Genomic DNA, 26633 nt, shown 5'->3' with positions numbered 1-26633 from the left:
AACCAAAAACAGTAGAAAACAGGAACTGGCACTTCGGCATCTTGTCAATAGGTTAGTTCCGGAAAATGCATCAAAACGATATAAAGTGTGAACAAAACATGTAGGTATTGTCATAAAACAAGCATGGAACATAAGAAATTATAGATACGTTTGAGACGTATCAGTTAGCACCTATTCACCCCTCCCTCTAGGTGCGGCATACGATCCTTTCAAACGTCCAGGAAGGCGACGGAGGCAGCAGCGGTCGATGCAACCTCCAATGCGGAGAAGGCGGCGTGCGACAAGGCGTACCGCGCCGCCAACAATGCAGCGGAGGAGGAACGCGTGGCGGAGGCGGCGGCCTCGGCCATGGCTTGGTCTCTCCTCAGCAAGAAGGAGGAGGACTGGCAGGTGCGCAAGACACACCGCAGGTCTGCCACAAGAGACCTCGACTGCCGAGAGCACGACGAGAAATCGTCTGCGACGATGTAGGTGAGGGCAGAGGCGACGATGATGATGTTGCGCGACGTGGCGCGGCAGGCGTCAGAGGCAGTAGCGGAGGAGGTGGCGCGAGCAGCAGAGGAGGCGGCGCGAGCGACGACGGAGGAGGAGAGGACGGTGCACTGGGCTGCCGAGCTCAACGCCGCCTTCGCCCGCCGGGAGACCCAACGCAAGGAGAACCGCCGTCGGGCACGCCGCCAGGAAGCAGCCATATGGGTTGCGCGGGCTGAGCGGGCGACGCTGGATGAGGACGACGACACCGGCGGAGAGGTGTAGACGTGTACGGCCGACGTAGTGTAGCGGCCATTTATTTTCAGTTTATGCAAACCTTTTTGTAAAACCGGATGTCGGTTGTTAATGAACAAAACCGGCAGTTACATACCGGGTCATCGGCAATGAACAATTAACTGGCAGTTACATACCGGGCCCAATGGCCGATGACCGGACATGACGGTTGTCCGTTCAGCGTCCATACCGACACATCCATTCCCAAATTTCGTGAATGGATGTGTCGGGCGCGGACGGATCGGTCCATTTATGCCGTCCCACTGAAGCGTGTGCGGCCTATCTACCGATCCGCATGGACCGAAATGGACAGCCCAGGACCGAATGGATCGGCCCGTTGGAGATGCCGTGACTACTGGGAGGATCCACTTGTCAGTGTTTTTTTTTTGACATGGTCAGGGATTTTGTTGATTCTGGGCTGTCGTTGTTGTTGCGTGTGAACTTGACACGAACAGGCCCACTTGAACTCAACCCGATCGGGCTCTAACTGGGCCATTCGAGCCCATGGACTCTATTGCTCTGACGCATTAGCTGGGCCAAAGAGTAACTTACCAGCCAGTTACGCTTGGTACCGGATGCAACCGTAAGATCCGATCTGCCGGTCGCCGCCGGCGAGATGGACCTGCCGGCGAACCGCGGCCGGTGGCGGAGGCGGAGCGCCCGGTCGAACGTGCCACTCCTCGTGGCCGTCCTGCTGCTCCTCCTCCCGGCATCCCTCCTGCTCTCCTCGGCCTACTCCTCCCTGCTCCGCTCCCTCCTCCCCTTCTCCGCCTCTCCCTCTCCCTCCAGCAGGGGCGGCGGCGTCCAGAGGTGCGGGCGCTCGGCGGAGCTGGATGGGGAGAAGTTCCTGTGGTACGCGCCGCACAGCGGGTTCAGCAACCAGGTGGGCGAGCTGCGGAACGCCGCGGTGGCGGCCGCGCTGCTCAACCGCACCCTCGTCGTGCCACCCGTGCTCGACCACCACGCCGTCGTCCTCGGGAGCTGCCCCAAGTTCAGAGTCTCCGATCCCGCAGACCTCCGCACAGCCGTCTGGGACCACGCGATGCAGCTCCTCCGGGAGCGGAGGTAAACCTCACACTAAAGCTTCGTTACAGTATTAACAATGTATAAATCGCATTTTTCATGATTTCGAGTCACACTGATTCCCCCCCTGTAATTGATGGAGACTCCATGTTTTGAGATCGCTGCCAAGAGAAATCTAAATCTAGAGATGTTATTTAGTTGCTGCACACTTACGCTGGCAGGGTACTCACTTTACTAACTAGCACAATGATGATATAACTTCTTGCTTCCACAGTCTTCACTATAGGTTTCCATCTTCTCTATGAATTGGAATGACATCATGAGAATTAAGTATTGATTCTGACTGTTTGTGTTCCAGGTATGTTTCGATGGGCGACATAGTTGATCTATCTCATGTGAAGGCTTTGGTTAGGACAATTGATTTCAGGGTGTTTGTTTCATTATGGTGTGGCGTGGATATGCGGAAAACTTGCTTTTCTGGGTTGTGCTGCGCTGTTTCTGGCGGTGAATCATCGCCAAGTGACTATGGCAGATGCCGATCTTTGCTGTCTGGTTTAGAAGGTAGTGAAAGTAGTGGTTGTGTATATCCTGTTCAGGACGACTGTAGAACGACGGTGTGGACATATCAAGAGAATAATGATGGAACACTGGATTCGTTTCAGCCAGATGAAGAGTTAAGAAGGAAGAAGAAGATTTCATACGTTAGGAAGCGCAAAGATCTATACAAGGGTTTAGGGCCTGGTTCTAAGGCTGAGGATGCTACTTTATTGGCATTTGGGACCCTTTTTTCAGGACCATACAAGGGATCAGAGTCTTACTTTGATATCCATGAGTCACCAAAGGGCCATAGAATACAGACTGTACTTGAGAAAACTGAGTTCCTTCCTTTTGCCCCAGAGATCATGGCTGCAGGGAAGGAGTTCGCTAAGAGCACGATTAAGGAGCCTTTTCTTTGTGCACAACTAAGATTGTTAGATGGCCAATTTAAAAATCACTGGAAAACTACCTTTTCTGCCCTTAAGGATAAATTGAAAGCTCTTGAGATGGAGATGAAGAGAAACAAGTCTGGCGGTCCTATTCACATGTTCATCATGACTGATCTTCCTCCAGCAAACTGGACGAAGACCTATCTTGCAGATATTGCAAAAGACGAGAAATATGAACTGTACACACTGAAGGAAAATGATGTTCTACAAACTGCAGAGAAGCTTATGGCTGCTGAACATGGCCTAAGGTCTGGATTCTTTCCAAAGATTGCAGAAAGATCGAACGAGGATTGTCATCCAGTTCAACTGCCTGAAATTTTGTTATATGTCGAAGAATCTGTTTGCAGCTGTGCCTCTCTAGGGTTTGTGGGGACCGCTGGATCAACAATAGCAGGAAGCATAGAAACAATGAGGATGAACAATGTCTGCAAATTATAGGAGAAGTGCATCCTTTGAGCAACCTGCCAGAGAGCTAACTGGTTGTACTTATGGAGTTTGATATCAGTAGGGGCTGTTGCACTACAGAGAGCTGAATCATTGCAGATTTGAGACTAAGAAACTAGTGACATGCTCAGGTTCTACGATTCTACAGTGTTGACCATCTACTGCCATGCGGAAATAGTATACTTCAAATCATTCCCTCTTTTTCCTTTTTTTCGGTTGTGTAGATAGATAGTGTTCATGTTTGTGAGCTGTGCCTTCATTATGTTGCGTTTCATCCACCAATTTTGTCACGGAGGGTGAGGACAGTCATATCTTGTATAGAGAACTATTGGAATGAAACAGATTTTATGGGCTCTCTCTTGCTATAGATTCATCAGCCATGCATGTCCTTATTTATGAAGTTCTCTTGACTGAAATAATATTTATCAAAAAATGGACTTTAAAGAAAGCTAACTCGTTGTGTACATCTCATTGTATATTAGTCAGTACATGCCATGAAATAAGCTCCAAATAGTCCAAGAAGCTCTACATAGCTAGTAATGGTTCATTTGCTAGTCAGTTACTCATGTCAACAGAAACTTCTACCCCTTTTATGATGTGTCATTTGAAACACACTAGTGTCTTTTGCGGATAATCAAATCACAACACGTTTATTTTTTACTTCTTTTTTCCCTAAGATTTTCAGCTTGTCCTAGGCTGCCGATTGCTCCCCATCATCAAGTGTAATATGGTATAATATATTACAACATGTGTGAATAACATCTAGGATCGTAATTTCTTGTATTAATGCATAAGCTACATCAGTATGATGACAATTTGGACTGCCTGATCAAACACTTTTCCCTTTCGATCTGGTTCACTGCTCCACTCCTCTCGTCCACATGGCTGATCCTCCTTTCTCAAATTGGTAATCTACACTCCCTTCGTTCCACAATTCTTGTTGTAGATTCAGACGTATCTATGCACAAGATATGTCTAGATACATATCTAAATCGGGACAAGGATTTTGGAACGGATGGACTACTTCTTAGTAGTTCCTGGCCATGTGCCTAATCCTCACCCTCTCATCTCCACCCTTCCCCATTAAACCAATCTCTATCATTATAGTCATTTCGGATTTTTTTATCATTGTAGCATGGAAACCATGCATGTATGCAATAATTCTATTAATGTGTGTGCGATAAAATAATAATAATTCATTAACAACAACAGGGAAAAAGTGCAACATTTGAGGTACTTTACTAGAACAAATGACAAACACATGTGTGGAACATGCAACAGTCCTAGCAAATAGAGGTTGCACTATGTGTTGTCTCATGTTGCACATGGAAAACTGATACTACATTGTAGTACAACCAGCCGCATTAAAGTCTCATAAAAAACCATAATTGGTCACACCGCCGTTTCTTCTTCCAAGATTTTAAACAAGCTTATTGGGTCATTGGTGTTCACTTCTACAAGAAGGCAAGGGAGGTAGAAGCCCTCGCCATTGCCCACTAGGTTTCGGTATCCCAACAATGGGGCTCCTCCTCGTTGTTGCAAATGATGGGCTCAGAAATGGACGCTTGCCAGAGATGATGGGATCATTTGTGCTCACGTGCATGAGTCGCCACGGAGGGATATGCATTTCTTTGGGGAAGCAATCAATCAAAGTTTGCAAGAGTTGAAGGTAGTGGAAAAATATCTGGTAGGTTTCCATCACGTGGATCCTTTTCAACGAGCAGGTAGCGCCTACACATCAAATGATGCAACAAATATCTCCTTTTGTGGGATGTCTCAACAATATGATTCGTGTTAAATATAGGATCACAAAATGATTGATGACGTGGCACTTCCTAGTTAAGCGGAGGGCGCTCTATAAACTTATTAACGCCATCTAATTAATTTTCCCCTTGAAAGGTTGCCTAAGCCGGTCTTGTTGTGGTTGCCAGCTGGCTGACCCGCTTCCTCGAATCCTCCGCCGTTGGCGCTATATAAAGCATTCCCCTTCTCTACCTTCCTCTGGTCTTCCTCAGCGAGCCATTTTTCTCTTGGCCTTCTTTGTATGAAACCATCCCTACCGACTTTGGTTGTCTCACCGACGACCAGGGGAGAGGGGTGGGGGGGGGGGGGGGGGGGGGGAGGTCGGGGATAGGGGCCAACATAGCTTGGCACCTACACAAATATGAATAGATCATATACTTTCTTCCCTTTGATTTGCCCATGTGAAGTTGCTGGTATGGGAAATTCCACCCTCCTACATATTTTCTTTTGGTGTCGGCAACTGTCTCCTCCACCTCTACTATCAGTCGGCAATACCAACGGAGGTTTGCTCGCAACGGAGACTTGATCTCCCCTCCACATGCAAAGAAGATATCCCCCAGATCTAATTGCGTCAAGAAGAGGGTAGACATCAATTCAACACCAATCTCCTTCATAGTCTACAAGAAGCTTCAATAGAAAGAAATTTATCTCTAGGATAGGTTGAATCGGCGTATCAGAAGTTCCCATAGCCGAAGGAGCGTTCCATATATGCTCAATCCCAGGTGAGTTCACCTTATTACCTCTGTAGAACTAACCACCCAGATCGAAAGATCTAGGGACCATGATGTAATTCCTAACTTCTTAGGGGGGGGGGGGGCATATAAACTTTTTGCCCAATACTTTTTTGACGTGGCTTATTGTACTATATACTCCCTCCGCGTCTCACGAACTATGTCGAAGGTTTGTCAAAATTTGGATGTATCTATTATTATTTAGTGTCTAGATACATCTAAATTTTGACAAACTTTCGACATATTTCGTGGGATGGATGGAGTATATTGAACTTTTCCATTACATAGGACCAAAACATAATTAGAACTTTTCCATTGGCATTTTTGGTAAAGGAAGCTTATCCCCAGGTTTTGGCCATACCTTTTACATTTAGGTGAAGGCATTCATAGTAGTAAAACAACACCCGCATTAGTTGAATCATCATAAGAAAAAGCTAACTATTGCACACAACATGCATGCACGGTTAATGGCTTCATCTCGCTCTGTTGAGCTGGATGCACATCTGTATGTGTAGCCGCGCGCGAGGAAACCTGCGGCGTACGTTCCTTCCTTGCATCCGCAGGTCTTTCCAAAACTGCAGCAAAACCGAAAGCTGCGCACAGAAACAAAGTAAGTTAGAGCAAGCTTCACGGTTAAGGTACCTCACACAACCGATCAGCGAGTGAGGCGCGATGGGTTTTCCATGTGATCAATCGAGGACGACGATCGGGGTGCCATGTGTCCGCCGAGCCGAGCCGTGCCCGCGCCCTGGCTTGTCTCGTAGCCGCAACAAACCTCCGTGGACGCACTCATGCGCCCCCTTGCGCGCGGCGTGCCAGAGGCCGGAGCTAGCTGTCCCGCTGGCCTTTTTATACCCCGTCCTCGCCGTGCCATCGCCATTGCCATCAGTGAGCGAGAGCGAGCAGATCGAGGTAGCTAGCTCGCTAGGTAGCCATGTCTGGTGCAGAGTTTCCACGCGGCCGGACAAGCATCGAGAAAGACGTGCAAGCACTCGTGGAGATGCAAAAGAGGGGACGCGCCATGTTGACAGAGGCCATGAAGGAGAAGAAAGAAAGGGAGAAGAAGGACAAAAAGGAGAAAGGTATGGTCTACAATAAAGCAAGTGGAGAAACTTGGTTTGTACCGCGCGAAGAAAGAGTTGCCGCGGAAGAGAAAGAATATCAAGTTCGCAATGAGAAGATCATAACCAATCTAGAAGCTATCAACAAGCGTGTCCAAGAAGCTGAGGTACATGCCCCTGGCTCGGCTGGCCATATCAACTTGCTTCGTCAGTATCTTGAACAGCTTGATATGAAGATCGCATCGGATACGGATGCAAAATCCCGTATGAGTATGCATACTATCAAAACACTTGAAGAGACAAATGAGTACTATCGTGAATACATATCTCAGCTGGAGAAGATAAATGAAGTGAAGGAACTTCGCATCGCGGCCTTGGAACGTGTGAACAGGACTCTGAAGGAAATGCTGGAGCGCCCTGCCCGCAGTCCTCCTTCATAACCGACTTGCAGTACAAAATAATTGCAAGGAATTATTTGATTTCGCCTGGATTAATTGGTCCCAAGCTGGGGAGATCTATAGGACCTTGTAACTCTATTACAGTTTTCTAGCATATTTACTTTTCTCGCATAAAAGTTCGTTTCCGTGTGTTGCATGATAAGATTTGCACCATCATCAAAATAGGGGATGTTTTTACCGTTTGAGCCTTGAGCTAATATTATAAATGAAGATTTCAGTTTGTGATCATTTATTAGGTATATGAATTGGGTTGAGTTCTGCCTTTACTTCTACCTTACAATTGATTTTAGAGTTCTCCACACTGATGTTCCTTCACTTGAGCGTCTGTAAGATGATTAATATCTTATCATGGTGTATATCATGGGCTTGATCGTCAAAAGTAAAAAAACAAATAAATAATAAAAATTTCAACGTATGGGAAAGCAGATTTTCTTATTAGAATGAGTACAAGAAGGTAGATACTCAAATGACAAACATGAAATTGCTTCATATTCAGCTTTGGAGTTAACAGTCACTTTTGATCTCTTTTATTTCTTCTCACAAGTAATAAGAATATGTCTAGTTCATTGCACTACATCAAAGAAGGGTTAAAAACTTGTGCTATGAACAAATAGACATATAAATGAATACGAGAAAAAATAAAAGCGTGAATGTTGTGGGTATACTTTATGGGTATGTCAACGACATGGTCTAGATCCGGCAAACCCAGGTGGCCCACAGATGGTGGTGTGACTTATGGCACCGGGCGGCCCAGTTGTTGTTGATAGAAGATGGATGAAGTCCAGCCCAGGAACAGGAGCCGGATCCCAACCGACCTATGCAAGTAGGCGGATCCATGGAGGCCCATGAAGTATCCGGATCCATGACGGCAAGATTAGATCTAGGTGGATCCTTGACGTGCACGGCAATGTATATTCCGTAGTTAGACATCTTTTATTCCGGCTAGGACTCTCCGTGTAAACCCTAGATCTGGGTGCCTATATAAGCCGGATCCTGGGAGCCCTAGAGGCACAATTGTAACAACACGAAAGCGCACAGATAATTCCAGACAAACATCAGTAGGCATGTCCTCGAGAAGGTGTTCCGAAGCTGGGTAAATCGCGTACCACCGTCTCGAGTGCTCTCCGCCCTATGGCCCCTACTTCTTCCCCCCTCCGTGAGGATCCCTCCTCCGGGGTACCGTCGAATAGGCAACGACATTTTCCGCCCACCGTGGGGCCAACAACGTCTGGAGGCCGGAACCGGGAGGGTTCCGCCATGGGAAGCTTCAACGACTCCATCGTAGTGGGGCGTGTTCTGTACGCCGGTAACTTTCTGATCGTCCCTTAGGACGAGTGCTGGATTCCGGCTAGGACTGACCTTGTCAAGCTCTCCATCGTCCCAATTGGCGGCATACACATCTTCATCGGCGAGACCGTCGATTCCTACAGAAACGCACTGGTAAGTAACGCTGACGCGACCGCCGCTGAGTAGGACGCGGTCGCGAAGATCCGATCTGAGTCGCAGGAACTTCCTAAAGAAAATTCAGCCTTAGATCTGAAAAATTCAAAGCCCACCCAATCCGGCCCTGAGCGGGAAACTATGATGGAAGATCAATGCAGATCCGCCTGGGTTTCCTAGGTGTTAGAGAAGCAAAGGTGCAACTTCGTGCACTTCCTCGCACACACCGCAGGAACCGCCCCTCCCCAGGATGGGGCTGGACCTATGCAGGTTGAGGATGCCGGAGGCAATAATGTTCCAGACCAGCAAGAGGATGCCGGAGACAACGAAGACTCGATACTCGAAAATCTGAGCCCATTATCCGGTGACGCATCTTCCATGGAATCGGAAGAGTACAACTGTCTGATGAAGGAGATGGAAGACAAGGAGAAAACTGAAGTCGAATCCGCCCCACCCAAGCAGGTCCTTGCGACCGTAATGGGATTGGAGGAGGACTCTGACTCAGAAAATACTCCCCCCCCAACGCCGCAATTCCGGGTTCGTCCAATCCGGGTGCACCGCATCGGGTTCGTACTCGTATTACGCCGGAGCCCCATCAAGGACGTGGCCTTGACTTTGGTGAAGGGATTTCAATGGAGGAACTCACGAGGATAGCAGGCAAGAATGGCGAGAACATCACATACGCGGAAATTCTCACCAAACCACTAACAGAAGAAGAAGCCGCAGATCCAGAAGCTCTCGAAGCTAAACGGAAAGAATTGTTGGCTAAAGCTCAAAAGTTCGTCAAGGCCGCAGCAAAAGTGCTTGTGGACAAGATGAAAACCGACGAGATGACCGAGAAATACATGAACAAAGCCACAGAGCTCCGAGATCGATGGAAGAAGGTAGTCCATGATGCTAAAGAGGAAGCGGAAAAGCTCCGTCAGGAAGCTATTCGCCCTCGGAAAATCAATTTTGACAGCCCCGCCGATCATCAGCTGCTCGCGACCCCAAAGGATAACATGAAGATGGCCGCGGAGCTCCTGGCCAAGAATGATGATGAAATCGGCATCGGCCACCTCCGCACGCTCGTCGCTATAGCAATGAAGCAACAGAGTAAGGCGCATACTTCGCACAGGTTGGAATCCAACCCGGAGGTATGTGTGTCCACCGCGCTGAAGAACGCCTCAGGGAGGGAGCGTCGTGACGATCAATCGCGCATCGGATCTACGTACGAAGCGCAGAAGGAAAACCAGAGAACATCCAAATCCAACCCCCATACCTTCGGATACCCCTCCGGCAGGGAAGAATAAGGGAAAGGATCCGATGTATACTGGCAGGGACAAGTACCGAAACCCATCTCCTCCGCCCTGGAACCAGCGCGTTCCTCCGCCACCTCGCCGATGAAGTCCCGCCGGAAACACCAGACCCCATAGGCCTGGCGGAATTAATATCCGTGACAACGTTGAGCCTTAGAGGAGTCGGAACAAGGAACGCACGCCGGAACCCCGCAGGAGCCGGAACGAGGAACGTGCGCCTGAGCCCCGCAGGAGTCGGAATGATGGAGGTAGCCGCCGTGATGGCGAAGGCAACCACCGCAGCCGGAGCCAACACCGAGTAGGACGTGGAGAATCTGATGGCGGAAGCAAGAAGTCTCATCGGCCCCCACGCGGATCTCCATCACCACCACCCAGTGGTGGAGGCGGAGGCCGGAGATCACGCTCTCGTTCAGAATCCCCTGCACATAAAAGGGGCTCACGCGACTCATGGGAACGTCTCAACGAATACAAAACTAGATACATTGGCCCAAAGTGTTTTGGCAGGAGGATCCAAGAGGAGAAAACGCCAAAAGGCTTGAACCTCAAGCTACCCGGAAACTTGAAGCATTATGATGGCAGTGAGAGGCCCGATACCTGGATCGATGACTACTTTAACGCATTCAGCTTCGCCGGAGGGACCCCAAACATAGCCTGTCGCATGCTCCAGTTGTACCTTGTTGGTCCAGCCCGGACTTGGCTCAGCGAACTACCGGAGAATTCCATCTTTTGCTGGTTCGACCTGAAGATTGCCTTCGAAGGACACTTCAGGGGCACCTACAAGAGACCTTCCACGGCCAGTGACCTGCAAGCTTGTATCCAGAAGAAAAATGAAACCTCTCGAACATATCTTACCCGGTGGTTAGAAACAAGGAACGAGTGCGAGAACGTAGACAATCGCACAGCTATGCTAGCCTTCATGGGTGGCCTGAAGAGGGGAGGCTTACTCCACACAAGCTAACATGTCTGTACAATGACCAATGGCTGACCCTGGACAAGATGATTTCCATCGCCAGCGCTCACACCGCCACCGATGACGACACAGGCGGAGAACTGGCGGTCACAGCCATACCCCTGCATAACCAAAAGAAGAACCGTGACGACAATAACAATAAAAAGCGGAAGAATCCCTCCGAAGACCATGAGAGTAGTGGATCCAACATGGTTGCCATGACGTTTCAGTGCGGTGGTCAACGAGGCCGAAGAGGCCGCGGTCGTGGTGGTGGAGCTGGCAGGGGCCAGCAGCGCGCTGGCGAGGTCACCGTCGCTGGGTTCCGCGCTCCCCAAACCTATGAAGAGTACAGGGACATGCCGTTTCTAGCCCACATTGATCCGGCTACATGCAAGTCCTCCCACGTCAATCGCAACTGCAAGTGGGTGAAAGAACATCTCTCATATTATGTTTTGAGTGTTTGATGTCAATGTATGTGATACACTAATGGTTGTTTAAGTGGTACAGGGATTACATAGATACAATTGTATGTGTGTTGGATGTGGTCAGTGCTGTCAAAAAGCTTTTGCAGAAATGTTCATCAGGCCGGATAATCCGGGCCGGATATTTCCAAAATATCCGGCCCCCAGAATTTCGGCTAAGGACTTTGGGAAATGAGGCTCAGTATAGGGGCCGGACATTTGCCTGGATTTTGTCCCGGTTTTGTCCCAGGGCCGGATAATCCGGGCCGGACATTTCAAGAATATCCGGCCCCCTCGAAAACGGCTAAGGACTTCAGGAAAAGCAGCTCAGTATAGGGGCCGGACATTTGCCCGGACATTGTCATGGTTTTGTACCTGGAGGCCGGATTATCCAGGGGGGCGGATTATCCGGCCCTTACTTAGGACGGATTATCCGGCCCCCCGAAATGCTCAACGGCTGGATTTTGGGGAGGGGTATTTATACCCCTCTTCTTCTTCCTTGCCCCTTTGCTCAATCATTGCACAAGAAATCTGCCAAGCTTCACCTCCATTAGAGCCACCTCAAGAAACACAAGATTTGCAAGATCTCCTTCCTCCCCCAACCAAATCTCTTGATCTTTGGAGATTCGGAGGAGAAGCCACCGATCTACATCCTCACCGAAGCGATTTTCATTTCCCCCTCATTTGTTTGAGGGATCTCATGCTAGTGTTCCTATTTGGTTCCCTAGTTGATTTGTGTTGATGTGTTGTTGTTGATTGTTGTGTTGTTACAGATTTGGGAGCCTCCAATTTGGTTGTGGATGTGTGCCCCAAGAACATTGTAAAGGCCCGGTTTCCGCCTCGAGGAAATCCCTTAGTGGAAGTGGGCTAGGCCTTCGTGGCGTTGCTCACAGGAGATCTGAGTGAGGGGATCCTTCGTGGCTGTTGGTTTGGCTTGCGTAGCAACCACACTCCTCCAAACGTAGACGTACCTTCTTGCAAAGGAAGGGAACTACGGGAATCATCTCCGTGTCATCGCGTGCTCCACTCTCGGTTACCTCTATCCCATTCTATATCCTATATATTGCGTAGCTATATCTTGCTTAGTTGATAACCTTGTCATATAGGTAAATTCACTTAGTTGCATATCTAGAGAATTTACCTTTGTGTCAAGCCTAAATTGAAAAAGAACTAAAAATTGGGTAGCACCTATTCACCCCCCCCTCTAGGTGCGGCATACGATCCTTTCAATTGGTATCAGAGCCTCGGCTCTTATTTCGGGCTTAACCGCCTAAGAGTATGCCGAACGAGGAGTCCTCGGAAGGGGCCGCCAAGACGGTCTCCATGGAAGACTTCAATTCGTTGAAGTCCTCCATGGAAGCCCAAATGGAAAGCATGAAAAAGATGATTGCCGAGCTTTTGGCTCCGGCCCTTCCCAAGGCTCCTAGTGTAGAGGTAAAAGACACGGGTGCGTTAGAAGAGGGTGAAGCTTCGGAATTACCCTCTTCTACCAAACCCGTGGAAGGTGATAACTTAAACACTATAAAAAATCCCATTGCATCTCCTAGGACAACTAGTGGAGGTGAAAGTTAGAATCGAGTAGCTCCACCTTTTTTATCTCCCGATATACCGGTTCCCCACCCCCATTTGAACATTCGGGGCGACCCACCTAAGTTTTCCATTGATAATTTCGATACTTGGCCATTTGAGTTTCGCTCTCATGTTTGCAGTGCCTCCAATGAACTTTGGAGAATTATCTTGGAAGGCTTCAAGCCATACAACCCCGACAAGTTGACTAGAAGAGAAGCGGTTGATAGTCAACTCAACAACACCGCCTTGTACATGATTCAAACTAGTGTGGGGACAAAGGACTTGCATCGTGTTCGGAACTACACCACTGCCAAGGAAGCTTGGGATGGTTTGGCCGCGAGTTGCATTGGAAGTGAGAGCACAAGGAGGAACAAGTATAATGCTCTTAAGAATAAAGCCGAAGGGTTCATGAGGCTACCGGATGAAGATCATGAAGACATGTATGGAAGACTTCTCACCGTTGCCGATGCCTTCCGGCTTATTGGTGCCACCCACATCAATGACTCTTGGATCAAGGAGAAGTACATTGAATGCATGATGCCATTTGTGCCCATTGATGTCAAGACTCTTGTGGGGAGGGAATGCTATTCCTCTCTCACCTCTCAACAAGTCGTGCACGAGATGCAAGCTCTCAAGGTGCTTGAGGAAACCTCTCATGATTCTCGCAATCAAGCTCTTGGGATGACAAAAGGCTCCAACCTTGCCTTGGCGGTCAACTCAGTTGAAGATGTGATTCCTCAAGAATCTTATAGGGCATCTTGGAGTATGTCCTATCCGGAAGATTTGCAATGCCACTACCATGATCACATGGCCTTCCATGCAAAGTCCTTTTGGGTTGATCCCTCCAAGGCCAAGGAAGACAACATCAAGAGAAACAACAAAAGTGGATTCACTAGCTTTGGTCCAAAGACAAGATCATGCTACAATTGTGATGACAAGCGCCACTTCATTGCCGAATGCCCCTATGAGAATAGAGAGCTTCATAATGGAAGGCTCATTCCCAAGGACAAGAGCAAGGACACAAAGGGCAAATATTCAAAAGCCCCAAAAAAGAAATTCTACAACAACAAGACCAAGAAGGGCAAGAGGCCCTCAAGAGTTGTGCTCGTAACAAGGGAAGAATATTCTTCCGATGAAGTTGAAAGTTCTAGTAGTGAGGAAGATGAAGAAAGCTCAAAGGAATTGGCCGCCATCATCACCACCAACATTCCCTCTTCATCTCTCTTTGACTCTCCCAATGAGAATCCTCATAACAAGAATGCACATTGCTTCATGGCAAGGTCCTCCTTGGACACATCTATTGTGCTATCAACTCAAGAAGAGTATACCTCCGGAGATGATGATGTTGATGATGAAGAAGAAGATGCAACCTCCAATGGATTGGTCGCTCTTGCCTCCCTCTCCACTAACTCTTCATCACCAAGTGAATCCCCCAATGAGGTCATTCATGTGGAGGAAGAAAGTTGCCTCATGGCTAAATCCTCCGAGGTATCACCCCCTAACCCCTCTATGCCTAACATATCTAGTGATCTAGGGGTTGATGATGCTAGTCTAAAAGTGAAACAAGAAATGCTAGAGTTTGATGATTTCATTCTCAACCTACAAGGTAACACTAAAAAGCATGTTTCAAATCTCATGGTTCGTATAGCTCAACAAAGTGATATTCTTGAGAAAAAGGGTCAAATAGAGAGAGAAGACTCTCTTGAAATCCATGCTCTTAAAAATGCTTTTGAGGAAAGTCAAGAAACTATAGCTTCTCTTGAGGAGAGGCTAGAAACTCTTGAAGAGCCTCAAGATAAAATTAACAAGCTCACAAAAGCTAGAGATCTTGCTAGGGCTAAGACTAAAGTGCTTAAAAAGGAAAAGGCCCAATTTGAGGTTGATCATGAGAAACTTGTGAAGGATCTAGATGAACTAGACAAAGCTCACAAAGCCTTGAAGAGTGAATACACTCTCCTATCCAAGTCTTATGAGCAACTTCAAATTAGGCTTGCTTCATATGATGTGCCTAGTTCCTCTACTCCCTCATGTGATCATGCAAATGTTATTGAGGAAAATGCTAGGTTGAAGGATGAACTTGCTAAGGCCTCCTCTCCCCAAAGTAAACTTTCGTTGGATGATCTTTTGAGTAAGCAAAGATCAAACAATGGGAAGGAGGGCCTTGGTTATGGGGCCAAGGCAAAGAAGGCAAACAAGCAAAAGGCCAAGCCCGCACAAGAGAAGAAGAAAGATAGCACTAATGGTGAAGCCCCTAAGGGCAAAACCATTAATGATGATGATGCGGGAAATGCTAACCCTCACTATGTTTTATTTAAAGATTATTATGGTGATGTTTATGCTAAATATGTTGGCCCATATGATGGTTATGTTGCTTGGTCTATTTGGGTCCCAAAGACCCTTGTTGCTAACAAAAGAGGACCCATTGTGAAATGGGTACCTAAATCCAAGAATTGATCTCATGTAGGACTATGCCGCCGGAGGGTCAAAATGGGTACTTGATAGTGGATGTACAAGTCATATGACCGGCGGCAAGAACCTCGTCAAGGAGTTGAGGCCCAATATAAATAATATCACCGTCTCCTTCGGCGATAATTCTACATCCGAGGTAATGGGTTTTGGCAAGGTTGTGGTTGCACACAACATTACTCTTGTGGATGTCATGCTTGTCAAAACCCTTGGTTACAATTTGCTTTCCGTTTCCGCCCTTGGCAAGATGGGTTTCGCCGTCTTTATTGATAATGATATTGTGATCCTCTTGTGGAGCAAGACTCTAAAAGTCGCTTTCGTTGGGTATCGCGAACACAACTTGTATGTGGTGGACTTTTCGGGGACCACCACGACAAGTGCGATGTGCCTATTCGGAAAGGCGGACGTGGGTTGGTTGTGGCATCGCCGCCTAGCCCATGTCAACATGAGAACTTTGCAAAGTCTTCACAAGGGGAACCATATTGTGGGACTAATGGAAAATGTGTCTTTTGCCAAAGATCGTGTTTGTAGGGCTTGTGTGGAAGGCAAAATGCATGACTCTCCGCATCCAAGCAAGACTATCATCTCTTCCAAGAGGATCTTGGAGCTCCTTCATGTGGATCTCTTTGGTCCCGTCACTCATGCAAGTCTTGGTGCGAAGAAACATTGCTTGGTGATTGTTGATGACTACTCAAGATACACTTGGGTCTACTTTCTCAAGACGAAAGATGAGACCCAAAAAATATTCATTGACTTTGCTACCGAGGTGCAACGCCAACACAACCTCCTCATTATGGCAATAAGAAGTGACAACGGCTCCGAGTTCAAGAACTATACACTCAATGATTTCCTTAGTGATGAGGGGATTCGACATCAATATTCCGCTGCTTACACCCCTCAACAAAATGGTGTTGCGGAGAGGAAGAACCGGACTCTTATGGATATGGCAAGATCTATGATGGCGGAGTATAAATCCCGCTATAACTTTTGGGCCGAAGCCATCTCCACCGCTTGCCACTCTTCTAACCGGCTCTATCTCCGCAAGGGATTGAACAAGACTCCATATGAAATACTCACCGGCAACAAGCCCAATATCTCATACTTCAAGGTGTTCGGTTGTAAGTGTTTCTACAAAATCAAAGGAGTTCGTTTGTCTAAATTTGCTCCTAAAGCTTTGGAGGGTATATTTGTTGGTTACGGTGCCGAATCTCACACTTATAGAGTCTTTGATGTATCCTCCGGGATTATCATTGAATCTTGTAGTGTGAAGTTCGAAGAAAATGATAGCTCCCAAGTGGGGCAAGTTGATGTATGTGCAGGTGATGAAATACCTCAAGATGCCATAGTAAGAATGGGTGTGGGATTTTTCCGCCCCATTGAGGGACACGGTGTGGCGTCTCGGGAAGAACTATGCTCTACCACGGTGGAGCCCTCATCCTCTCAACATCAACAAACCCCATCTCTTGAAGCTAATGATGCACCAACCCAAGAACAAGAAGAAAACCCTCTCTCTCATGAACAAGATCAAGGACAAGATCAACCAAGAATTCATGATGGCTCCGATGAGTATCCATTTGATATTTGCGCTTCACCAAATATTGTCCAAGATCAAGCACATGAGGATGAGCAATCTCAAGAAATTGAGGAAGCTCAAATTCAAGGTCAAGACGGGGACCCAAATGATCAAGTTGATCAAGTGACACCTCCAAGGCCAAGAAGAACCAAGGAGGAGATCGAGACCCGTCGACTAGCAAGAAGAGAGAGGCAACTTGAGCGTCTTGGACACACACATGACAAGGTTCTTGGTGATGTAAGGGCAAAAGTTTCCACAAGAAGGCAATTGGCTAACTTTAGCAATCATCATGCTTATATCTCCTTAGTGGAACCCAAGAAAGTATTTGAAGCCCTTGAAGATTCGGATTGGTTGGAAGCTATGCACGAGGAACTCAACAACTTCAAGCGCAACAAAGTATGGACCTTAGTAAAGAAGCCAAAGGAGTGCCGCAATGTTATAGGCACTAAATGGATTTTCAAGAACAAGCAAGATGAGTTTGGAAATGTTGTGAGGAACAAGGCAAGATTGGTGGCTCAAGGGTTCTCTCAAGTTGAGGGAATTGACTTTGGAGAAACCTATGCTCCCGTGGCTCGCCTTGAGTCCATCCGTATCCTTCTTGCTTATGCATCGCATCATAACTTTAAGTTACAACAAATGGATGTGAAAAGTGCATTTCTTAATGGTCCTTTGCATGAAGAGGTTTATGTTAAGCAACCCCCGGGGTTTGAGGATCTCAACTTTCCTAACCATGTCTACAAGCTTGATAAAGCACTTTATGGTCTCAAACAAGCTCCTAGAGCTTGGTACGAGCACCTTAAAGAATTGTTGGTAGACCGTGGGTTTGATGTTGGGCTAATCGATCCCACTCTTTTTACTAAGAGGGTCAATGGGGAGCTTTTCGTTTGCCAATTATATGTTGATGATATTATATTTGGCTCTACTAACAAAGCTTTCAATGATGAATTCTCAAAGCTTATGACCGATAGGTTTGAGATGTCTATGATGGGAGAGATGAAGTTCTTCCTCGGTTTTGAGATCAAGCAATTGAGGGAAGGAACCTTCATCAACCAAGCAAAATATCTCCAAGACATGCTCAAGAGGTTCAAGATGACCGAGATGAAGGGTGTGGCCACTCCTATGGTTACCAAATGTCATCTTGCACTTGATCCCAATGGTAAAGAGGTGGATCAAAAGGTATATCGCTCCATGATTGGATCCTTGCTTTACCTTTGTGCATCTAGACCGGACATAGTGTTGAGTGTTGGTGTGTGTGCAAGGTATCAAGCTTCTCCTAAGGAGAGCCACATGATGGCTCTCAAAAGAATCTTTCGATATTTGGTTGATACCCCAAGATATGGTATTTGGTACCCCAAAGGCTCAAGCTTTATTCTCAATGGTTATACCGATGCGGATTGGGCGGGTGACAAGGATGATAGGAAATCAACTTCCGGGGCTTGCCAATTCCTTGGTAGGTCCTTGGTGTGTTGGTCTTCTAAGAAGCAAAATTGCATATCTCTCTCCACCGCCGAAGCCGAATATGTTGCCGCCGCAAGTGGATGCACTCAATTATTATGGATGAGGCAAACTTTAAAGGAATACGGTGTCATTTGTGACAAAGTGCCTCTATTGTGTGACAATGAAAGTGCCATCAAGATTGCCTATAATCCGGTGCAACATTCAAGAACGAAGCATATTGAGATCCGGAATCATTTCATTAGGGATCATGTTGCCCGCGGTGATATTGAGCTTATCTATGTTCCAACCAAAGATCAACTTGCCGATATATTCACGAAGCCTCTTGATGAAGCAAGGTTCACTTATTTGAGGAATGAGCTAAATATCATTGATTCAAGGAGTATAGCTTGACCATCTTGCAAACACACCTTTGTCTCAAAACTTTATTTGGTTTAGATGTGGGCATGGAAATAGGGGAGTGCGGTTTAAATTATTGAGCTATCCCTCCCCCCATAATGCCAACATTAAGAAATCATTCTCTTAATATCATGTTGATATGTGAGCGTCAATGATGAGTAGTGGCTTGGACCCAAGATATATCTTCGCGGTGCCATGCCACAATACTCATATATGGTGGCCTAGGCCACCACACTCTTCTTTGTGAAGAATTGGAGTTATTTGGATCTTATCGCCTTTTATTTGACATCTCCATGTTCTTATGGGAAATCACTCTAGTTTGGCCTTATTTGCTCATATCTTTCAAACTTGAGTGATCATGTACCATTAACAGTTTGTGTCTTCTAAACCCAAGCCTACACTCATCTATAAGCCATTTCCATCTTGCTCATTTGTCATGTTTGGTAAAAACTTGGAGTTTGAGGTTTCTCGGTCGGATGATCTAGGTTGCCCCAATCTTATTGGTAAATCTGCATCTTATATGTGAGGTGATAGTTTATTGCACCACATATGGGTACGCAAATAACCAACTAAACATAGGCGGGATTGACGGTGTTCTGAAATTTTCCAGAACACCGGATAATCCGCCCCCCTGGCGACCCGGAAAATCCGGCCCGGCCGGATTATCCGCCCTAAACTAGGGCCGGATTATCCGGCCTGGGCTGATCCTGAAAGGGCCGAGGACGAGGCCGCGGGGGGGAAACGGTTCAGTCCACCCCCCACGCGCCTCTCTCTCCTCTCTCTCCTCTCAAGATCGCCGGAGACTCTCCTCCTCGCCGGAGTTGCCCCGTCCACTCCTTCCCGGAGTTTTTGGGTGGATCGGGTGCTCCTCCCTCCTAGCTACCTTCTCCTCCAAGCGGCTCTCGCAATGGATGCGGGTATGACTCACAATCCCTAACCCTAGGTGTTGTGTTTTATATGTGCTATTTTCTTGGTGGATTTGGTGTCTAGTTGTTCCAAATCGCTTGTAGTGTACTCCTCTTGCATGCTATAAGGCCGATCTGTTCCAAGACAAGTTGTTGATTGCAAAATCTGCTAGTTTCGCAGGGCCGGATTATCCGGCCCCCGCGAGGACCGGATTATCCGGTCCGGCCGGATTATCCGCCCCCTTGGGGTACCGGATTATCCGGCCTGGAGCTTCATCGCCTCTGCAGTTTTGATTCAATCTATCTTGTTTTAGACTTGTACCAGCTTATAGTATGTTTCTAGAGTGCATTATTGTATCATACATGACTCATGAGCATTATCTTCTCTTTGCTATCCATCTTTGCTATTCACAGGTCGTTCTTCTCGGGGTACCTCTCGGAGACGCGCAAGAACTGATCGGTCAAGTGATGAGTTCGTGTCCAACGCTCCTCGCAAGTCAACCTCATCTAGGCACAAGAACAAGGCTTCAAGGTAAAACTACAAGTCTATGGACATTGTCTCTTATCAAGCAATCCGTATTAAGAACTGGTATGAAGACCTCCCAAGAGATGAAGAGACAGAGGGCAGAAAATATTGGTGCATGGAGCAGGAGTTCATCTATAAGGATATCTATGAGCCCATGAAGAAAGTACGTCCCATGCAAGCTATCGATGTGGATGTTCTGGCGGTCAACAATCACTTTGCGGATGCCATCTGGGTGGCTGGTAGGATGGGCTTGAAGGATTTGATGAAGATTAAATGTGACTATAGTCCAGAGTTGGTGAAGCAGTTCTTTGCTACGTTGGCCATCAAGAAAGATGAGGACCGTACTATGGAATGGATGTCTGGCTCTACTCACTGTAGTGCCACCTTGCACCGTTTTGCTGCTATCCTTGGAGTTCCTGCTGAAGGAGGCCGTCGTCTCCATGGACCTCAGAGGGCAGATAAGAATGCACTGTTTGATCTCTATACATCTGCTGGAAAAGTGGGAGAGACCAAGGGGCTGCTTTCCATCTACAGTCAGTTGCTCAGGTTCTTTCGGTCCACCATCGCTCCTAGTGGTGGTAACAATGATGCAATCCGGGGAGCTCTTGTGGACCTCATGTACCTCAGCTTTCGGTGTGCTCGTGAAGAGAATGAGGAACGTAACTACACTGTTGATGTCATGGACTTCATCTTCCATGAGATTCATGATGCCATGGTCTCCCGCACCACTATACCTTATGCGCCTTACATCCAGCTCCTCATCAACAACACTGCGGGCGTGCGTGGTGAAGACTTGAGTGGGTATCCTTTGATGAATCACTCTGTCAAGAAGGCCTACAAGCTTAAGCCTGTCTCTTCTGCTGTACCTCCACCTGACTCCTTCATGGGTGATGCTCGTTCTAGTGGATTTGCTCCTGCTCGCCATCCTGACCTCCCTGCTATGAAGAAACAAGTGAACAGGCTCAGTTGGTTTCAGCGTTACATCCTTTGCATGAACATTGAGATCCATAAGGAGAACTTTGCGGCCAGCCGGGAGCGGGCTGAGATTAAGCATACTCAGGCGGTTATTCTGCACAAGCTCAGTGGTGAGCAAGGACCCCCTCCTCAGCCTCCAGCTCACCCAGGTTACAGTGGGTGGCATTCTGCACAGGTTCCGTGGAGTGATCTTGATAGTTGCATTCAAAGGTCCAGTCTCACTCGCCGCTCTCCGGATGCACCTGACACTGATGAAGAAGAAGAAGAAGAAGAAGAAGAAGAAGAAGAGGCGCACGAGTCCGATAATGATGATGCCTCCGAGTGATCCCCATGGGGCGAGTAGCATCGCGCTTGTCCCCTTTTTGGCGTCTCAATGCCAAAGGGGGAGAAGCGTTCTATTAGGAACTCTCTCGGGGATTTGCATGGTTTGGGCACAAGCATATGCGTTTATCATTCCTTTATTTGCTTGTGTTCCCTCTTATTTGCACTATTTACTTTGGTTGTGTTCCGTTTAAAACTATGTGCTATGTGGTGTGAGACATTGTTATGGTTTTCGGATTTCTATATGTTGAGATCAAGACTATTATATCATGTGTGATGCTATATCTCCGTATCATATATCTACACATGGGTATGACTTCTAGCATCCTATCTCAACTTCATATATGTATATGTCTCTTGTTAGAGTTCATGATGGATACCTCTAGTGTTGAGGCACCTCAATCCTATGTGTTGTGTATTTGTATTCAAATGCAAATTACTTATATGCACACATGTAGGGGGAGTGCCTCTATGTTTTTGCCATCATGCTTGCCTCTATAGTTATTCTCTTGCAAATCCGTATATTGTCATCAAACACCAAAAAGGGGGAGATTGAAAGAACATCTCTCATATTATGTTTTGAGTGTTTGATGTCAATGTATGTGATACACTAATGGTTGTTTAAGTGGTACAGGGATTACATAGATACAATTGTATGTGTGTTGGATGTGGTTAGTGCTGTCAAAAAGCTTTTGCAGAAATGTTCATCAGGCCGGATAATCCGGGCCGAATATTTCCAAAATATCCGGCCCCCAGAATTTCGGCTAAGGACTTTGGGAAATGAGGCTCAGTATAGGGGCCGGACATTTGCCCGGATTTTGTCCCGGTTTTGTCCCAGGGCCGGATAATCCGGCCCGGACATTTCAAGAATATCCGGCCCCCTCGAAAACGGCTAAGGACTTCAGGAAAAGCAGCTCAGTATAGGGGCCGGACATTTGCCCGGACATTGTCATGGTTTTGTACCTGGAGGCCGGATTATCCGGGGGGGGGGGGCGGATTATCCGGCCCTTACTTAGGACGAATTATCCGGCCCCCCGAAATGCTCAACGGCTGGATTTTGGGGAGGGGTATTTATACCCCTCTTCTTCTTCCTTGCCCCTTTGCTCAATCATTGCACAAGAAATCTGCCAAACTTCACCTCCATTAGAGCCACCTCAAGGAACACAAGATTTGCAAGATCTCCTTCCTCCCCCAACCAAATCTCTTGATCTTTGGAGATTCGGAGGAGAAGCCACCGATCTACATCCTCACCGAAGCGATTTTCATTTCCCCCCCATTTGTTTGAGGGATCTCATGCTAGTGTTCCTATTTGGTTCCCTAGTTGATTTGTGTTGATGTGTTGTTGTTGATTGTTGTGTTGTTACAGATTTGGGAGCCTCCAATTTGGTTGTGGATGTGTGCCCCAAGAACATTGTAAAGGCCCGGTTTCCGCCTCGAGGAAATCCCTTAGTGGAAGTGGGCTAGGCCTTCGTGGCGTTGCTCACAGGAGATCTGAGTGAAGCCTTCGTGGCTGTTGGTTTGGCTTGCGTAGCAACCACACTCCTCCAAACGTAGACGTACCTTCTTGCAAAGGAAGGGAACTACGGGAATCATCTCCGTGTCATCGCGTGCTCCACTCTCGGTTACCTCTATCCCATTCTATCTCCTATATATTGCGTAGCTATATCTTGCTTAGTTGATAACCTTGTCATATAGGTAAATTCACTTAGTTGCATATCTAGAGAATTTACCTTTGTGTCAAGCCTAAATTGAAAAAGAACTAAAAATTGGGTAGCACCTATTCACCCCCCCCCCTCTAGGTGCGGCATACGATCCTTTCAGTGGGTCAACGATCTCAAGACAGACCCGGAAGCAGGATACAAACGTGCTAGGAAGCACCGCCCGCGCGGCAAAGGAGGCAAGGGCAAGAACAAGGACGAGGATGAGGATAGCTCCAAAGCAATGGACGAGGATGGAACTTCCCGGAACCAAAAGAGGGTGCCGCAGCTAACACCTCCAACCCATTTGTGAAGAAAAGCGCTTGTGCATATCACACCTTCCTCGGAACTCCAACAATTCGGGCAAAGAAATTCGCCCTCCGGACCTTGAACGCCACGCTTTCGGCTGCGCCGCAATATGTCAGGTGGTCGGAAACTCCCTGCACATTGATACGTCCATTTTGCATCACTATTTTATATCATAATTTACTGTTATTCATTGATATATTTCATATTTAGAGATGATACTTATGTTATTTCATCTATTTTGCATGTTTCATGATTATTGGAGGATCATTCACCGGAGTCAGGATTCTGCTGGAAAAAGCACCGTCAAAATGCAATATTTCTAGAGATCAATAATTGACGGAAATTACACCGAAGATCTTATTCTTCCAGAAGAATGAGCCAGCCAAAAGGAGGAGCCGAGGAGGGCCGCCATGGGCCCCCCCATAGGCCGGCGCGGGCCCTGGCCTGGCCGCGCCGCCTTGTGGGGAGGGGGCCCACAGCCCCCTTCGGCCGCCTCTCTTTCGCGTACTTCTTCTCCCCGAAAACCTAAGCTCCAGAGGATAATCGCGAAGAGACACAGCCGCCTCTGCGGGGCGGAAAACACCAGAGAGAAAAGAGCTCTCCGGCAGGCTGAAATCCGCCGGGGAAATTCCCTCACGGAGGGGGAAATCGACGCCATCGTCACCACCATCGAGTTGGACTTCATTGGGATCATCATCACCATCATCTCCACCATCGTCACCGCCATCTCCACCGCTGCACCTCGTCACCGCTGTAACATCTAGGGTTGAATCTTGATTGTTTGGTAGGGAAAACTCTCCCGGTATTGATTACTCCTTGTTATTGATGCTATTGAGTGAAACTATTGAACCAAGGTTTATGTTCAGATTGTTATTCATCATCATATCACCTCTGATCATGTTCCATATGATGTCTCGTGAGTAGTTCGTTTAGTTCTTGAGGACATGGGTGGAGTCTAAATATTAGTAGTGAACTATGTTGATTAATATTCAATGGTTTGATATTTAAGTTGTGGTGTTATTCTTCTAGTGGTGTCATGTGAACGTCGACTACATGATACTTCACCTTTATGGGCCTAGGGGAATGCATCTTGTATTCGTTTGCTAATTGCGGGGTTGCCAGAGTGACAGCAACCTGAACCCCCGTTGGTATATCGATGCAGGAGGGATAGCAGGATCTCAGAGTTTAAGGCTGTGGTTAGATTTATCTTAATTACTTTCTTGTATTTGCAGATGCTTGCAAGGGGTATAATCACAAGTATGTATTAGTCCTAGGAAGGGCGGTGCATTAGCATAGGTTCACCCACACAACACTTATCAAAACAATGAAGATTAATCAGCTATATGAAGCGAAAGCACTAGACTAAATTCCCGTGTGTCCTCAAGAACGTTTGGTCATTATAAGTAAACAAACCGGCTTGTCCTTTTTGCTAAAAAGGATTGGGCCACTCGCTGCAGTTATTACTCTCGCATTTTACTTACTTGTACTTTATTCATCTGCTATATTAAAACCCCCTGAATACTTGTCTGTGAGCATTTACAGTGAATCCTTCATCGAAACTGCTTGTCAACACCTTCTGCTCGTCGTTGGGTTCGACACTCTTATTTATCGAAAGTACTACGATACACCCCCTATACTTGTGGGTCATCAAGACTATTTTCTAGCGCCGTTGCCGGGGAGTGAAGCGCTATTGGTAAGTGGAATTGGTAAGGGAAATCTTTACTGTACGTGCTGATTTTATTTCTGCCTGCTGCTATAATTCATTATGGAGAGATCTTCTCTTGAATTCCTATTTGGAAAATCTACTACTAATGCAAAGGTAGTGGATGAGGCGCCAGGTGAGAAAGAGGTTCCATACAAAATACCTTTGAAAATTATTGAACGTGTTGTGGATAACCGCTATGAAGGGGATGGCACTGTCCATCCTGGAGATCATTTACTGTTTTTACATGAATTATGCGGGCTATTCAAATGTGCAGGTATTGCTATGGATGAAGTTAGGAAGAAACTATTCTCTATATCGCTGTCTGGTAAAGCAGCGCATTGGTATAAATTGCTGAAGAATGGGGATTCTCTTGATTGGAAGGATATTGTGCCTTTATTTTATTCTAAATTCTATCCTCCAAGTGAAATTCACAAAGACCGAAACCGCATATATAATTTCTGGCCTCATGATGGAGAGAGTATTGCCCAAGCAAGGGGTATATTGAAGTCTTTAATGCTCAAATGCCCCATTCATGAGTTTCCTGGTAATATTATCATTGATAATTTCTATGCAAGACTTTCTTTTCAAGATAAAACCTTGCTGGATACTACTTGTTCTGGATCATTTACATGAAACAAAGAAGAGTTTAAAAGGGACCTTCTTGATCGGATTCAGGAGAATACTGAAGGATGGGAGAATGACAAAGATAGAGAGTCAGGTATAAACTATGATTATAAATGCATTGAAATTTTTATGGATACTGATAAATTTTGCAATATGAGTGCTACTTATGGTCTTGACCCTCAAGTTGTTGCAAATTTTTATAAAGCTTTTGCCTCTCATTTTGAATTACCTAGGAAGAATTTTGATAAGTATCATGAACCGTACAAAGATAAAACTGATTCATCTATAAATAAATGTGCTGTAATTGAAACTGTTGATCATATCCTTCCTGAAGCTTATATTGAAAAAACTCCTTTCCCTGTTAAAATGAAGGAGTATTCTGTTATAACTAGTGCGGTTAATAAAAGTGCAAAGAAACCTATAGAACCTAAAGAACAAATAAAGGTTGAACCTGCTATTGCAATAGTTAAGGATCTTGTGACTAAAAATGTAGAAGATGGTCATATTATTTTCTGTGAAGATGCTTCTAATATTGTTTCGCATCCTAATAAGTCTAGGAAAGCCAGTGTTCCTATGCTCTCTGTTAGAATTGCTGATCATTGTTATTATGGTTTATGCGACATTGGTGCAAGTATTAGTGCCATACCTTATGAGCTCTATACGGAAATCATGCATGAAATTGGTTCTTGT

General features: G+C 46.6%; 1 protein-coding gene across 1 annotated transcript; it reads left to right on the top strand.

Annotated features, from left to right (window-relative positions):
• Positions 1–1310: 1310 nt before the first annotated feature.
• On the top strand, positions 1311–3585 carry LOC127309639 (O-fucosyltransferase 30). Its single transcript, XM_051340416.2, has 2 exons — positions 1311–1830; positions 2147–3585. Exons 1-2 carry the CDS (start codon positions 1382–1384, stop codon positions 3210–3212), a joined length of 1515 nt encoding a protein of 504 aa, XP_051196376.1. The 5' UTR covers positions 1311–1381; the 3' UTR covers positions 3213–3585.
• Positions 3586–26633: the final 23048 nt, after the last annotated feature.

Source organism: Lolium perenne, chromosome 1, assembly GCF_019359855.2.
Source record: "Lolium perenne isolate Kyuss_39 chromosome 1, Kyuss_2.0, whole genome shotgun sequence".
Lineage (NCBI taxonomy): Eukaryota > Viridiplantae > Streptophyta > Magnoliopsida > Poales > Poaceae > Lolium > Lolium perenne.
The sequence above is the reverse complement of the archived record's forward strand: the minus strand, read 5'-3'. Positions and strand labels throughout refer to the sequence as shown.

Bases quoted from the DNA above. Each gene is read 5' to 3' on its own strand.
- LOC127309639 (XM_051340416.2), top strand. From the start codon at position 1,382: ATGGACCTGCCGGCGAACCGCGGCCGGTGGCGGAGGCGGAGCGCCCGG. The intron at 1,831-2,146 runs GTAAACCTCACA...TTTGTGTTCCAG, and splicing joins CAGCTCCTCCGGGAGCGGAG to GTATGTTTCGATGGGCGACA.